This window comes from Coregonus clupeaformis, unplaced genomic scaffold (assembly GCF_020615455.1).
Source record: "Coregonus clupeaformis isolate EN_2021a unplaced genomic scaffold, ASM2061545v1 scaf0074, whole genome shotgun sequence".
Lineage (NCBI taxonomy): Eukaryota > Metazoa > Chordata > Actinopteri > Salmoniformes > Salmonidae > Coregonus > Coregonus clupeaformis.
In genome coordinates, this window is record NW_025533529.1 from 849,259 (window position 1) to 864,843 (window position 15,585).

General features: G+C 43.2%; 1 protein-coding gene across 1 annotated transcript in view; it reads right to left on the reverse strand.

Annotated features, from left to right (window-relative positions):
- Positions 1-15,585, reverse strand: part of LOC121548327 (T-cell immunomodulatory protein) — a gene marked incomplete at its 5' end in the record, with an annotated part of 85,923 nt that overhangs the window by 49,813 nt on the left and 20,525 nt on the right. The window contains one exon of the mRNA XM_045213039.1: positions 14,437-14,609. Coding sequence (XP_045068974.1) covers positions 14,437-14,609 — 173 coding nt within the window. The remainder of the gene's footprint in view (positions 1-14,436; positions 14,610-15,585) is intronic.

Below are 15,585 nucleotides of genomic sequence, written 5' to 3' on the forward strand. Positions count from 1 at the left end.
GGCCACTCCAGGACCTTGAAATGCTTCTTACGAAGCCACTCCTTCGTTGCCCGGGCGGTGTGTTTGGGATCATTGTCATGCTGAAAGACCCAGCCACGTTTCATCTTCAATGCCCTTGCTGATGGAAGGAGGTTTTCACTCAAAATCTCACGATACATGGCCCCATTCATTCTTTCCTTTACACAGATCAGTCGTCCTGGTCCCTTTGCAGAAAAACTGCCCCAAAGCATGATGTTTCCACCCCCATGCTTCACAGTAGGTATGGTGTTCTTTGGATGCAACTCAGCATTCTTTGTCCTCCAAACACGACGAGTTGAGCTTTTACCAAAAAGTTATATTTTGGTTTCATCTGACCATATGACATTCTCCCAATCCTCTTCTGGATCATCCAAATGCACTCTAGCCAACTTCAGACGGGCCTGGACATGTACTGGCTTAAGCAGGGGGACACGTCTGGCACTGCAGGATTTGGGTCCCTGGCGGCGTAGTGTGTTACTGATGGTAGGCTTTGTTACTTTGGTCACAGCTCTCTGCAGGTCATTCACTAGGTCCCCCGTGTGATTCTGGGATTTTTGCTCACCGTTCTTGTGATCATTTTGACCCCACGGGGTGAGATCTTGCGTGGAGCACCAGATCGAGGAAGATTATCAGTGGTCTTGTATGTCTTCCATTTCCTAATAATTGCTCCCACAGTTGATTTCTTCAAACCAAGCTGCTTACCTATTGCAGATTCAGTCTTCCCAGCCTGGTGCAGGTCTACAATTTTGTTTCTGGTGTCCTTTGACAGCTCTTTGGTCTTGGCCATAGTGGAGTTTGGAGTGTGACTGTTTGAGGTTGTGGACAGGTGTCTTTTATACTGATAACAAGTTCAAACAGGTGCCATTAATACAGGTAACGAGTGGAGGACAGAGGAGCCTCTTAAAGAAGAAGTTACAGGTCTGTGAGAGCCAGAAATCTTGCTTGTTTGTAGGTGACCAAATACTTATTTTCCACCATAATTTGCAAATAAATTCATTAAAAATCCTACAATGTGATTTTCTGGATTTTTTCCCCTCAATTTGTCTGTCATAGTTGACGTGTACCTATGATGAAAATTACAGGCCTCTCTCATCTTTTTAAGTGGGAGAACTTGCACAATTGGTGGCTGACTAAATACTTTTTTTCCCCACTGTAGAACAAGTGGAATGGAAGGTCAGTGTGTGTGTGGATATAGTACTAGTGGAATGGAAGGTCAGTGTGTGTGTGTGGATATAGTACTAGTGGAATGGAAGGTCAGTGTGTTTGTGGATATAGTACTAGTGGAATGGAAGGTCAGTGTGTTTGTGGATATAGTACTAGTGGAATGGAAGGTCAGTGTGTGTGTGGATATAGTACTAGTGGAATGGAAGGTCAGTGTGTGTGGATATAGTACTAGTGGAATGGAAGGTCAGTGTGTGTGTGTGGATATAGTACTAGTGGAATGGAAAGTCAGTGTGTGTGTGGATATAGTACTAGTGGAATGGAAGGTCAGTGTGTGTGTGGATATAGTACTAGTGGAATGGAAGGTCAGTGTGTGTGTGGATATAGTGCTAGTGGAATGGAAGGTCAGAGTGTTTGAATGTAACTGACGGGTGGATTTGGTGTTTACATGCTATAACAGTATGGGCTTGCTAAATCAGAATCACAAACGACAATTAGAGATTTTTCATCTTGCCTAAGTCTCCATACACTCTGATTACAAAATGAGGAGAAGCAGTAAACCAATGTGGTGTGACTTTGATTCCCTTCCTCATTTGCATTGGTTTGACAAGTCAAATTAGGGTGGGCACACTAATTGGATAACAAGCAGGGCAGTCAGACAGAAGCGGGGTAGAGGCATGTTGACCGGGTCACAGGCAAGGTGGAGTCTGAGTTAGTTCTACTGACAGGAACGGGGTATGCTACTTTGATGTGAGAGCAATTGCAAGATACACCTAATTAAAAACAAATGTATCGCTGATCGTGTTAGTACTTAAGCAGACTGCAAGTGTCAGGGTTTAAATGGATTATGCCTGCCCTTTGTGCCAGATTGCCAATGACCTAGAGTGTGAGGAGCACCAAATTATCACGTCTGCTGTGAGCATGTGACTTCTCTTACACACTCCGCCTCCCTGAAGAGTGTATGGTCTCCTCACTGAAACGACTCACACACATCTATCACATAAAATATCCTGACATCATAAAGCTGCCGTTTATTGATGATTAGCATTCCTTCATAGATTTAGGTGGTCTGCTATTTTTTTTAGGTGCCAGCGAGCGCTCCCTAGAGTTAGATAGAAATCAGGGTAAGCCATTTTCATTAGTGACCTCCTTTCCCTTCCAGAAATACCCTCCAAGACCGCAAAACACACCTCCAGTTCTAAGCGGTGTGATGTTCTTCTCCTGACGGGGGCTCTATTATAAAGCAAGGAAACCATTGCACATGGAACGGTGTGAAACGGTGTGAAACAGTGTTAACCAGCGGGACACTTACTTTCACTGTGTGAGTGTGGGTGGGCGGACTGCCTGGGTAGAACCAATCATAGGTAAAAATAGCCCCCTAGACACTCTTCAGAGAAAACACTGGTCTTTCATCCTCTTTACTAAAACATGAACTCTACAAAGTACTCAATGCTCTCAGGTGTGTATAAACCCATGCAACAAAGGCAAGTATGTACTGAAACACAGGAAGTGGCATCAGACATACTTGTATACTTACAGCCCTGTGCACAGAGAGGGCTGAAAATAAATGACTATTCCTCAAAATGGCTGCATATTTACCTGTTCCTTGATGCCACCGACAGATGCTGTCAGGGTGTAATAAGACAGGAAGAGGACATCTGAGGAGGTGATTAAGAGAAACAAGTATAATGCATACTAACTCTGGGGAGTTACATGCAAACCACGCCAACCACGTTGCGTGAGTGAGTGTTGTGAAATACATTTACACGTACACTACCAGTCAAAAGTTTTAGAACACCTACTCATTCAAGGGTTTGTCTTTATTTTTACTATTTTCTACATTGTAGAATAATAGTGAAGACATCAAAACTATGAAATAACACGTGGAATATTATATTATAAATAACATATGGAATAATTTAGTAACCATGGTGCTGAATCTCCGCTGCTAAGCCTATTTGTTTGTCTGTCTGTTTAGCGGAGATGTTCCCTGTGACAGTCATTACAATAAGAGGGTTATCATAAAGTTAAAAAAGCCATGACCTTCTTAAATCCCACTGATAGCCAGATGCAAGGAGAGAGAAAGGGCCAACAAGCTGGGTGACATCTTTCAGTCAAAGGTAAGCTAAAACAAATGTAATTTTCACTAGGCTATAGGCTAATAACCTACAGTACCAGTCAAAAGTTTGTACACACCTACTCATTCCAGGTGTTTTCTTTATTTGTACTATTTTCTGCATTGTAGAATAATAGTGAAGACATCAAAACTATGAAATAACACATGGAATCATGTAGTAACCAAAAAAGTGTTACACAAATCAAAATATATTGTATATTTGAGATTCTTCAACAGTCTTGAAGGAGTTCCCACATATGCTGAGCACTTGTTGGCTGCTTTTCCTTCACTCTGCGGTCCAACTCATCCCAAACCATCTCAATTGGGTTGAGGTCGGGTGATTGTGGAGGCCAGGTCGTCTGATGCAGCACTCCATCACTCTCCTTGGTCAAATAGCCCTTACACAGCCTGGAGGTGTGTTTTGGGTCATTGTCCTGTTGAAAAACAAATGACAGTCCAACTAAGCCCAAACCAGATGGGATGGTGTATCGCTGCAGAATGCTGTGGTAGCCATGCTGGTTAAGTGTGCCTTGAATTCTAAATAAATCACTGACAGTGTCACCAGCAAAGCACCCCCACACCATCACACCTCCTCCTCCATGCTTCACGGTGGGAACCACAAATGCAGAGATTATCCTTCATCTACTCTGCGTCTCACAAAGACACGGCGGTTGGAACCAAAAATCTCAGATTTGGACTCATCAGACCAAAGAACAGCTTTCCTCCGGTCTAATGTCCATTGCTCGTGTTTCTTGGCCCAAGCAAGTCTCTTTTTCTTATTGGTGTCCTTTAGTAGTGGTTTCTTTGCAGCAATTCGACCATGAAGGTCAGCCTCCTCTGAACAGTTGATGTTGAGATGTGTCTGTTACTTGAACTCTGAAGCATTTATTTGGGCTGCAATTTCTGAGGCTGGTAACTCTAATGAACCTATCCTCTGCAGCAGAGGTAACTCTGGGTCTTCCTTTCCTGTGGCGGTCCTCATGGGAGCCAGTTTCATCATAGCGCTTGATGGTTTTTGCGACTGCACTTGAAGAAACGTTCAAAGTTCTTGACATTTTCCGGATTGATTGACTACTAAATGATTCCATATGTGTTATTTCATAGTTTTGACGTATTCACTATTATTCACAATGTAGAAAATAGTAAAAATAAAGAAAAAGTCTGCAATGAGTAGGTGTGTCCAAACTTTTGACTGGTACTGTAGGTTATTAGCCTATAGCCTAGTGAAAATTACATTTGTTTTAGCTTACCTTTGACTGAAAGATCTGGCTATCAGTGGGATTTAAGAAGGTCATGGCTTTTTTAACTTTATGATAACCCTCTTATTGTAATGACTGTCACAGGGAACATCTCCGCTAAACAGACAGACAAACAAATAGGCTTAGCAGCGGAGATTCAGCACCATGGATAGCGCCACGGTTGATCAAATTCACGCAAACCTGACTCATCAAACCTGTGCACTTGCTTTTGTTATAGTAGCATCATGGAACAATGTTGCAAATTGTATTTTTCATCGATCGCGTTTGTGGAGACAATGTACCAGATATTTTGTTCATAGTGAGTAGCTGCAGTTTATATTTTGAGCCTCTGCAAGTGCCACAAAGCTAGTTTGGAGATTTGTGAATGTGAGATGGAGATTGTCTTCAGTAACTGAATCGAGAGGTCACGTGTAGCCTAACCTGCTAGTCAGCAATGTAATTTATTGAAGTCATGCAAGTAAGTGACATTTTCTATTGGGGACTTTACGATGAGTAGGCTAAATATGGTAGGCTGCTAACATTGTGATGACTGGTCTAACGTATGAATGAAGCCAGAGAGTTGATATGTCAGTTTCATGCAGCTATTCGCACGTGCATATTTTGTATTTCTGCATTAGTGTGGCATAAAAATGGTAGGCTATATTATTGGTCCAATGCATTATTTTTCTCAGGAAATGGAAGGAGCTTGGTCGGGCAGTCCCGGGATACTGTTCACCGGTATTAAACCCTAAATAGCATACATGAAATGTATTTATTAGACTGTTAGAATGCATTGAATCAGAACGGGATTGCTAGATGCCTAGCTTTTCTAGTGTTAATAGTCGGAGTAGAGAAACACATGATTTTGTATGTCTCCGGGTCAAAATTCTACAACCATATGCATTTCAGGTAAAATAACAACCCAATGTTCATCTACCAGGACAAATTAGCTAGCAATAGCAAGATAGCTAAATGTCAATGAATATCATGTGTGTTTGACATGCCCCCAAATTAATATAGTTGTTTCACAGTTGGTTTGATATTTTAACCAGCGTGTCATGATCGCATCTGCTATGAATGGACAAAATCAACATGCGCACAATGGCGCACGGGCGTGTCCGGTGTAGTCAGTATCAAATCAAATCAAATTGTATTAGTCACATGCGCCGAATACAACAGGTGTAGACCTTACAGTGAAATGCTTACTTACAAGCCCTTAACCAACAATTTAAAAAAATTGATCACACAAAAAAATACAACATAAAATAATACGAAATAAAAGTAACAAATAATTAATGAGCAGCAGTAAAAATAACAATAGCGAGGCTATATACAGGGGGTACCGGTATCGAGTCAATGTGCGCGAGCACCGGTTAGTCGAGGTAATTGAGGTAATATGTACATGTAGGTAGAGTTATTAAAGTGAATGCAAATAGTCTGGGTAGCCATTTGATTAGATGTTCAGGAGTCTTATGGCTTGGGGGTGGAAGCTGTTTAGAAGCCTCTTGGACCTAGACTTGGCACTCCGGTACCTCTTGCCGTGCGGTAGCAGAGAGTCTATGACTAGGGTGGCTGGAGTATTTGACAATTTTTTGTATGTTATGGAAGCAAACAAACAAACACCAACCCACCCACATCCCTACTAAATCACCCTCTCTCTCCCACAGTGAGGGGATGGTATGTGTTTGATGAGTGCTGATGCATTGTGACATGATTGGCAGCTGAGAGAGTAATCGAGGCGAGCGACAGGAAAAGAACACACATGCTGATCTGCAAGATCATGTACTTAATAAATAGCTAAATTCATTATGCTAATAGTTTTGGACTTAATGTAATAATTATGTCTGTCCTAGTCTGTGGGGACGTACAATAGGTGGGACAAACCATTGAATTCTGTTACAAAATCAATAAGCCAGAATAAATTGACTTTGACTTGAAAAGGTTTGGGGAGAATGCTGTGGGCCATAAGCCCTTGTCAACCCCCCTTCCCTTGTCCAAACATCTTCACCATAAATCAACATGTCACGCCGCCCCTCGTCCCACTCCAACCATTGTGCCCAAGAGCTCAAACCGTCAGTGCAGAACGTTAATTAATTTTCAAACTAAACGGATGGAGAACGCCGGCTATTATCTCCGGGCTGAGCTGTGGCGGTCCCGAGTATGTTTCTCTCATGGCGGGGAGCGACTTTGATCTGCAAAGCGGGGAGAATGGAAGAGGGGGAAAGATAGAAAAACACTCCAGTTTTAATGGCTCTCCAGTGTGCTAACGGAGAGAGGGAGAGAGAGAGAAGCCATGTCATGGGAACAAATATGAGATACTATCTAACGTGATAAATGGAAAGGGAAATCACTACATCTGGGGATTCTTCACTGTCAAAGTTAGTTTGCTCCTGGCTGCCGGTGGGCTGGTCAACTGCTCCCAAGGTAGGAGACAGAAGACTGGAGCAGGTAGACCTCCTTCCTCACCTACACAAACTCTGTTGATTTTATTCCTACAAACAGCCACTTCATTTGTGGAGGGTGGTAAGTGAGATGCCAACGTGCTGCACAGCAAGATACCTTCCTGATGAAATAAGAGACTATTGATAAAAGTTGTCTCTTTTCCTCCATTAAGTCTATTGCCATTACGGAAAACTGAATTATATGAATGAAGGAACAGCAGCAGATGGTGGTGAGCGACTGGCTAAACATAGAGATACTTTGGGGACGCTAGCCAAAGAGCATAGCCATTAGCTGAATCAGAAAGCCAAGCGGAGTATTGTAGCAATTTCTTAAAAGAGGAAAGGTCCACGAACCATGGACTCAGGGATGGTGGCGACTTGGCTGAAATGGAGCAGATGGCCAGATGATGTCCAGGGGACACACAGTCACAGGATGGATTCTGTAACGCATTTGGTTCCTTGTTTCCGGACACATTAAGAAAAGCAGATTAGACGTGTCAAGAGTGGTGGTGGGTTGGTCGTTGGCATTGCAATCTGTGTGTCTCATCAGACCCCTGCCCTGGGGAAGGTCACAGGTCAACATGGCGGCTGCTGCTTTTCAAGTATCAATCTCCTGTAATCCGGTGGTAGCAAAGGCATGCTTCACTGTTGATTGTGATTACATGACTCTGTAATGCACACAACACACTGATCTGAGGGAATCCCAGCCATATCTCACATTAAAGTGACACGCTGAGACTGACCGCAATGCTCCTTTGTTTATTTTTTGTACAGTGCCTTGCAAAAGTATTCATCCCTCTTGGCGTTATTTTGTTGCATTACAACCTGTAATTTAAATGGATTTTATTTGGATTTCATGTAATGGACATAACAAAATAGTCCAAATTGGTGAAGTGAAATAACTTGTTTCAAAAAATTCTAAAAAATAAATAACGGAAAAGTGGTGGGTGCATATGTATTCACCCCCTTTGCTATGAAGCCCCTAAATAAGATCTGGTGCAACCAATTACCTTCAGAAGTCACACAATTAGTTAAATAAAGTCCACCTGTGTGCAATCTAAGTGTCACATGATCTCAGTATATATACACCTGTTCTGAAAGGCCCCAGAGTCTGCAACACCACTAAGCAAGGGGCACCACCAAGCAGGTCAGATGAGACTAAAATTGAGCTTTTTGGCCATCAAGGAAAACGCTACGTCTGGCGCAAACCCAACACCTCTCATCACCCTGAGAACACCATCCCCACAGTGAAGCATGGTGGGGACTGGGACTGGGAAACTGGTCAGAACTGAAGGAATGATGGATGGTGCTAAATACAGGGAAATTCTTGATGGAAACCTGTTTAAGTCTTTCAGAGATTTGAGACTGGGACGGGGGTTCACCTTCCAGCAGGACAATGACCCTAAGCATACTGCTAAAGCAACACTCGGGTGGTTTAAGGGGAAACATTTACATGTCTTGGAATGGCCTAGTCAAAGCCCAGACCTCAATCCAATTGAGACCTCGTAATATCCAATTGCGATCTTGTCTCATCGCTGCAACTCCCCAACGGGCTCAGGAGAGGCGAAGGTCGAGTCATGCGTCCTCTGAAACACGCGCCAAACCACGCTTCTTAACACCCGCCCGCTTAACCCAGAACCTAGCTGCACCAATGTGTCTGAGGAAACACTATTCAACTGACGACTGAAGTCAGCCTGCAGGCGCCCGGCCCGCCACAAGGAGTCGCTAGACCGCGATGAGCCAAGTAAAGTCCCCCCGGCCAAACCCTCCCCTAACCCCGATGACGCTGGGCCAATTGTGCGCCGCCCGATGGGACTCCCGGTCACGGATGGTTGTGAAGCAACCTGGGATCGAACCCGGTACTGTAGTGATGCCTCAAGCACTGAGACGCTGCGCCACTCGGCAGGCCTGCTCCTTTGTTTTTAATCTGAAAACACTGATTAGTGGTCTAGATAATTCCATAGCATTGATGAGGCCAGGGCTTGGTGTTAGTCTATTCATGCTCTGGGTTGAGAGAGTGGTTGTGTGTCATTATCCTTAGACAGAGAAGCTCTACAGTAAAGAGTGTTTATACACTAGCATGGCAGGTGGCAGAGTTACATTATGGCATATGTCCTCAAATCAACTGCCAATGTTCCCTCACTGTGAGCGAGGAATCTGGCAAACCCTCTCGCAAACTCACTGCCATCCTGTATAGAAGGAGTCAAGGGTGCAAGTGAGGGGAGAAAGAGACTGGGTAAAATGAATAGGAACAGAATGAAAGCAGAAAGAATGAGAGACTCTGCCCCTGAGTTTCTCCAGTCTAAGAACAGTCAGAGACACAGAGAGAGAGACAGAGAGAGAGACAGAGAGCGAGAGACAGAGAGCGAGAGAGCGAGTCACAAGGTTAGCCTTCAGTCCAGACAAACAGGCAGTGACGCCCGGACAGAGATTGAATTCAGACTGCAGAGGAGAACCAGTCTGAAAGGCCTGGGGCCAGTGACACACAGACAGCCCTCTCAGTTCTCTAAGCCCAAGCTCCTGATTGAGTTCTGAGTGCACCTCACCTGGACTGACCCCCTGCTGCTTCTCCTGAGTGTCTCTCAGCTACCCAAACACCATTCACAGCTGAAACAGCTGCCGAGAAGAGAAGCGGAGTAAGGGGTAAGTGAGGATTGGGGTGAAATGGGGACACAACAGCTCTCGCCTCCCCCTGAGATATATTCCTTTTAGAAATAAGTCTGTCTGACTCTGCTGATCTCCCACTGAGAAAGAATGTCATTAGAAGTTTTGTTCAAAATGAGCTGCTGGTATTACAGATTATAGTGAATAATATACATTAGAAATCAATTGGCTGACAAAAACAAGTTACTAAAACAGATAGAAAATGTGGACCAATGGATTATCAAACAGTAGAAGGCTGGAAATGAGAGAGTAAGACTTCAAACAGTATATATGAGTGTGCTTAAAGTGCATTGAAAGGGCTCTGGGGTGATGCAGACGAATACCCTATTCGATCAGAGCACCATGCACTTCCCTACTTTTTTTTATATATTTTTATTTTATTTCATACAAGTTCTCATTTACAACTGCGACCTGGCCAAGATAAAGCAAAGCAGTGCGATAAAAACAACAAACACAGAGTTACATATGGAATAAACAAAATGTACAGTCAATAACACAATAGAAAATCTATATACAGTGTGTGCAAACTTTGTTGGTTGAAAACGGTATAAGGAGGATACAAGAGTCTGACACTTCAATAACTTAACTGTAAGAATGGAAAATACACCCGGGTTACATTCAGATTGCTCTTGACTGCTTCCGCTTTCAGAGACCACTGGCTTAGTGGGTTTCTCCAGGCTGCTCTGTGATAAATATGAGGTGTTTTAACTGGTGCTTATTCTTAGCGAAAGGACACCTCGCTGAAAGAGTCCCATTACACTGTCCATCCATAGATCTCAGAATCCTGACCACTCCATCCAAACATATTGATTACTGTCTGTCTGCAACAGCCTCTGAATGCCCAGAGTTATTATGTGCTTGTCAGCTGCTAAATTGTCCAAATGGGTGATAGCCTATCTTCTGTTGGTGTCTGTACAGGAAAGTAGGTCTACATGTGTGTTTGTGGAGTGTTGCAATGAACCACTCATCTTGCTTGGTTCATATAAGAACAAACAAAATGTGTGTCCATCTATGAAAACGCAGACAATTTAGGAGAAAATCGTTTTCGAGTAGATTCTTAGTCCCATCACTGGCAACACCGCCCAAAATCCTCTGACAGTTCCCCTGGAGGAAATGTTATGTCCAGGTCAGTGTATGTGCTGCAGGAGAACAGCCCCTAGACTTACACACGCACACAAGCACATGGACACACAGACGGACACACAAACACAGACACACACACACGGTACAACCCACTGTATAAGGGCAGGCATTCACTCTTTCTCCTCCTGAACAAGCCGTCAAATTTGTGCTGATGCTCTGGGGACAAACATCACCTGAGTCATCATGCTGTCATACACACTCACAATCCCACTAGCTAAACCACTGAAACACTATAGCACTACTCCATCCTCAGAGAATCCATGCTGTTTGCTTTGAAGAGCTGTGTGAGATTTACACAACATACACTGAGTGTACAAAACATTTAGAACACCGTCCTAATATTGAGTTGCACCCCCCTCTTTTTCCCTCAGAACAGCCTCACTTCATCGGGGCATTGACTCTACAAGGTGTCGAAAGCGTTCCACAGGGATGCTGGCCCATGTTGACTCCAATGCCTCCCACAGCTGTGTCAAGCTGGCTGGATGTCCTTTGGGTGGTGGACCATTCTTGATACACACAGGAAACTGTTGAGTTTGAAACCAGTAACAGTGCAATTCTTGACCCAAACCGGTGTGCCTGACACCTTCTACCATACCCCGTTCAAAGGCACATAAATCTTTTGTCTTGCATATTCACCCTCTGAATGGCACACATTCACAATCCATGTCTCAATTGTCTCAAGCCTTAAAAATCCTTCTTTAACCTGTCTTCTCCCCTTCCTCTACACTGATTGAAGTGAATTTAACAAGTGGCATCAATAAGGGATCATAGCTTCCACCTGGATTCACCTGGTTAGTCTATGTCAGGGGTGTCAAACTCATTCCACGGAGGGCCGAGCGTCTGCAGGTTTTAGTTTTTTTTGCTTTCAATTAAGACCTAGACAACCAGGTGAGGGGAGTTCGTTACTAATTAGTGATCTTAATGAATCAATCAAGTACAAGGGTGGAAAGAAAACTTGCAGATACTCAGCCCTCCGTGGAATGAGTTTGACACATGTGGTCTATTTCATGGAAAGAGCAGGTGTTCCTAATGTTTTGTTCACTCAGTGTATGATATCAGCGAAGATACAACATCATGATAATCAATTTGATAGGTTTGGAGTGAGTGGGATTGAGAGAATGCTGGAGACAGTCACAGCAGGAGGGACTATAAGACAATGGGTTTGTGTGAGTGTGTGTGTTTGGAAACAGAGGGTGAGAGAGTGAGTGACTGTCTGCAGCCAGCAGAGCAGAAACCTCCATCTGGGAGAAAAGTGATGAAGTAATCAAGTGCATATTGTATGATGCAGAGAAGCACACTCCACTGCAGGCACAGTGGAAGAGCCCAAAGAGGAGGTACCCAAACTACCCATTTAATCTGCCATATCCCTCAACTCCCATTGAACCTGACACAAACAACTACTGAATAAAAAAAATGTCCAGATTGTATGACAAACCATGTTACACTGAGCAAAAATATAAAAGCAACATGTAATGTGTTGGTCCCATGTTTCATAAGCTGAAATAAAAGATCCCCCAAATGTTCCATATACACAAAAAGCTTATTTCTCTCAAATGTTTTGTACAAATTTGCTCTGGATCGATGTGTACGACAGCGTGTTCCAATTCCGCCAATATCCACCAACTTTGCACAGCCATTGAAGAGGAGTGGGACAATATTCCACAGACCACAATCAACAGCCTGATCAACTCTATGCAAAGGAGATGTGTCACGCTGCATGAGGCAAATGGTAGTCACACCAGATACTGACTGGTTTTCTGATCCATGCCCCTACCTTTTTTTAAAGGTATCTGTGACCAACAGATGCATATCTGTATTCCCAGTCATGTGAAATCCATAGATTAGGGCATAATTAATTTATTTCAATTGACTGATTTCCTTATATGAACTGTAACTCAGTAAAATCGTTGAAATTGTTGCATGTTGCGTTCATATTTTTGCTCAGTATATTTTTACCGCTAAACTAATGAAGCAACAATGAATAAGGGCCTGAAACGCATATTTTTCGACCTCCTCTATCCCATTGACACCTCCTCAGACGAGTCAATACAAGCCAGAGGCTGATGGCTCTGGCATAGAGTGTTGCTCATTAAATTAAAACATGATTATACTATTTGAAAAGGTCAAATGTCAATCTGTTTGGCAGGAAATAGGCTGGAGACTGCCGTGCTTAAACACCGTGTGCCATGGTGCCTCAAACCAGCCCCCGAGCAGCTATTAGTATTAATCACAGCCTCTCTGCAGAGACGGGACCGTCTAAACATTTTACCCTATTCCTCGTTACGTAGGAGCTTGTTTGTTTTGACTTCCAGTTCCCAACACGACACACTGATTGGTTCCCCAGAAACAAAAGGCTTTTTGGACTCAGTGTATAAACCATCCCCATCTTAAAATTCTAATAGACATTTATTCTGTAAAGATAGGAAGTGTGTGGGCAGGCAGGACATTCATCCAAAACTCAGCTATAAATAACAAGCGAATGGGAGAAAAAAAATGGAAGAGAAAAAAAAGAGTGAGCGAGAGAGAGAGAGAGTGGGAGGCACATTAAACTGGCCAAACATTTGGTAAGCAGAGTCTGTTCGAGCACAGAGTACACTCAACCAATGAACACCAATGCGGCATGAAACTGCAGACAATTACAAACGAACGTCAAGATGTATGAAAATGTAGGCTAGATCTACACAATGTCGCAATACAGGCCATGACCGGGTCTTGGGATAAAACCGGACCATCTGTTTTGATGATGTTTATACTACACACCACAAACATGGTTTGTAATTATTGACAAGATAATCATTATTAATCGTCACCATCGTCAATCATCACAGCCATCTTCTGTCCATGTTCCTGATCTGGTTTGAAACTACCACCCTGGATTGGTCATGTATGATGGTTGGTATATAGCTTAATATGTGATTAAGTTCCATGGCTTAAAGACATGGACTTGGTGTGATTAGAATGGACCTCCCAGGATGAGGGTGACCCAAAGAGAGTTAAGCTGCCGGAGAGATTCGACTGATCCTCCACCAGAAATTAAGGTTCACATGTACGTGTATGTGTATGTGTGTATGTGTATGCTTCACGCACAAGCGTATGCACATAAAGCGTTACAAATGTCCCAGAAATGCTCCACGTCTTCTTAACTATGTCAATCTTAACATTGTCTATTATGAAGTCACACAGATGGAACAGAACAATCAGCATGAATAGGCCTAGCTGTGGCCCCATCCTGACTGATATCTTATCTCAATCTATGGGCTGCTGATAAACCACACATCCTCTTCCTGCTGTCCGTCCTCTCTGACCGTGCCACCTCATCCCAGGGTCAGGAGCGTTTTAAAGACTGCTGCTAACTTGGGGCTTTCACTTCATCACTGAAAATTTATCCATCTAATCTATTTAAATCTAAAGCCATTCAAGGTTAGAATGTTTTATATGAATATTGACACATAATATAGGCCTACAATGTACAATCATACTGTATGCAAACCAATCTAATCCAAAAAGCATTGCGGGTCAGCGAACACAAAATAGATCATTGAAAGTCGTGGCGATTACCAATGTAATCTTATCTAACAGAGCCAAATCTGACCCAGCATGAGACCTCTCCCCTAATCCCAAATACATTCTTCATATGGGTCAGTGTGCCACTCACCTCCCGCTGGTGTTGCGCAGGATGACCAGGGCGTCAGGGAAGCCATCCATGTTGTAGTCTCCCAGGTGCAGGGTGATGGGGTTGTGGAGCTCCCCAGCAGGAGGGGTGGTCTGGGGGGGCACAAAGCCCCAGAGAGTCTCCTTCCTCTGGAAGTCTGTCAGGACTGGCAGCCACTGCAACAGGAGAGAAAACAAGGAGGTTGGTTCAGCTCATTGATGATATACTACACCGAAACAGGACTGGGAGCCAAAAGAAAATGAAACAACATTGACTATTAATTACTGCTGGGGTGTTTTTCTTACTTCCGGTTCCCAGCAATAAAACAGTAATTTTCCATCAGACCATATTTTGTATTTGAAAAGAGCTGCAGAAATCAGATCTAACATTGTGAAACCCACTGTGGCTGTGTGGCCTACCCTTGACCTCCCCTGATTATACAGTACCATGATAAATACTGCAGTGAAAAAGACCATATATTGATAGAGATACTCAAACCCAGCCCTCCCTTGCATAGCTCTATCAACACATAATAAAAACATATTCTACATATTCCACCCTTGACAGCTCAACTGGGTAGTCAATAAACCCTGGGGGCCTATTTCTCTCTGACAGTGACTGATGTTCATCATAATAGAACATGAATGTACAAAAATCATACTAATAACTACTGTGGGTAAATTCATTATATTATATTTAGGAAACTGTATGCACTCACTACTGTAAGACGCTAAGGATAAGAGAGTCTGCTAAATGACTCAAATGTAAAAAAATGTCATATTTCATTAGTAATTAAACACATAACGAATAGTGAATAAAATCCAAGTAAGATTCCCTAACAGAGTGTTGCATCCACTGCTAAAAATGGCCAGTCTCACAGAACGATATCCACAGATACCATCATTAGTAACCGTTTCTGAATAGACGGATGTGAATACAAGAACTACACAAAGAGCTTTAAAAAAGAGAGGGCAGTGGGGATAGGAGCTATTCTTTATGCAGCTGAATGCCTCTCTGTTTTTCCCCCATCTCCACAAGGCCCACCTATTATTGGAAGCGCTGGGGAGGCGGGAATGCAGATGCTATGGGTTTACATATTCATGAATGTTAAACAGGAAAAGCCAGGTGCATCTCTGCACATTATATCCACCA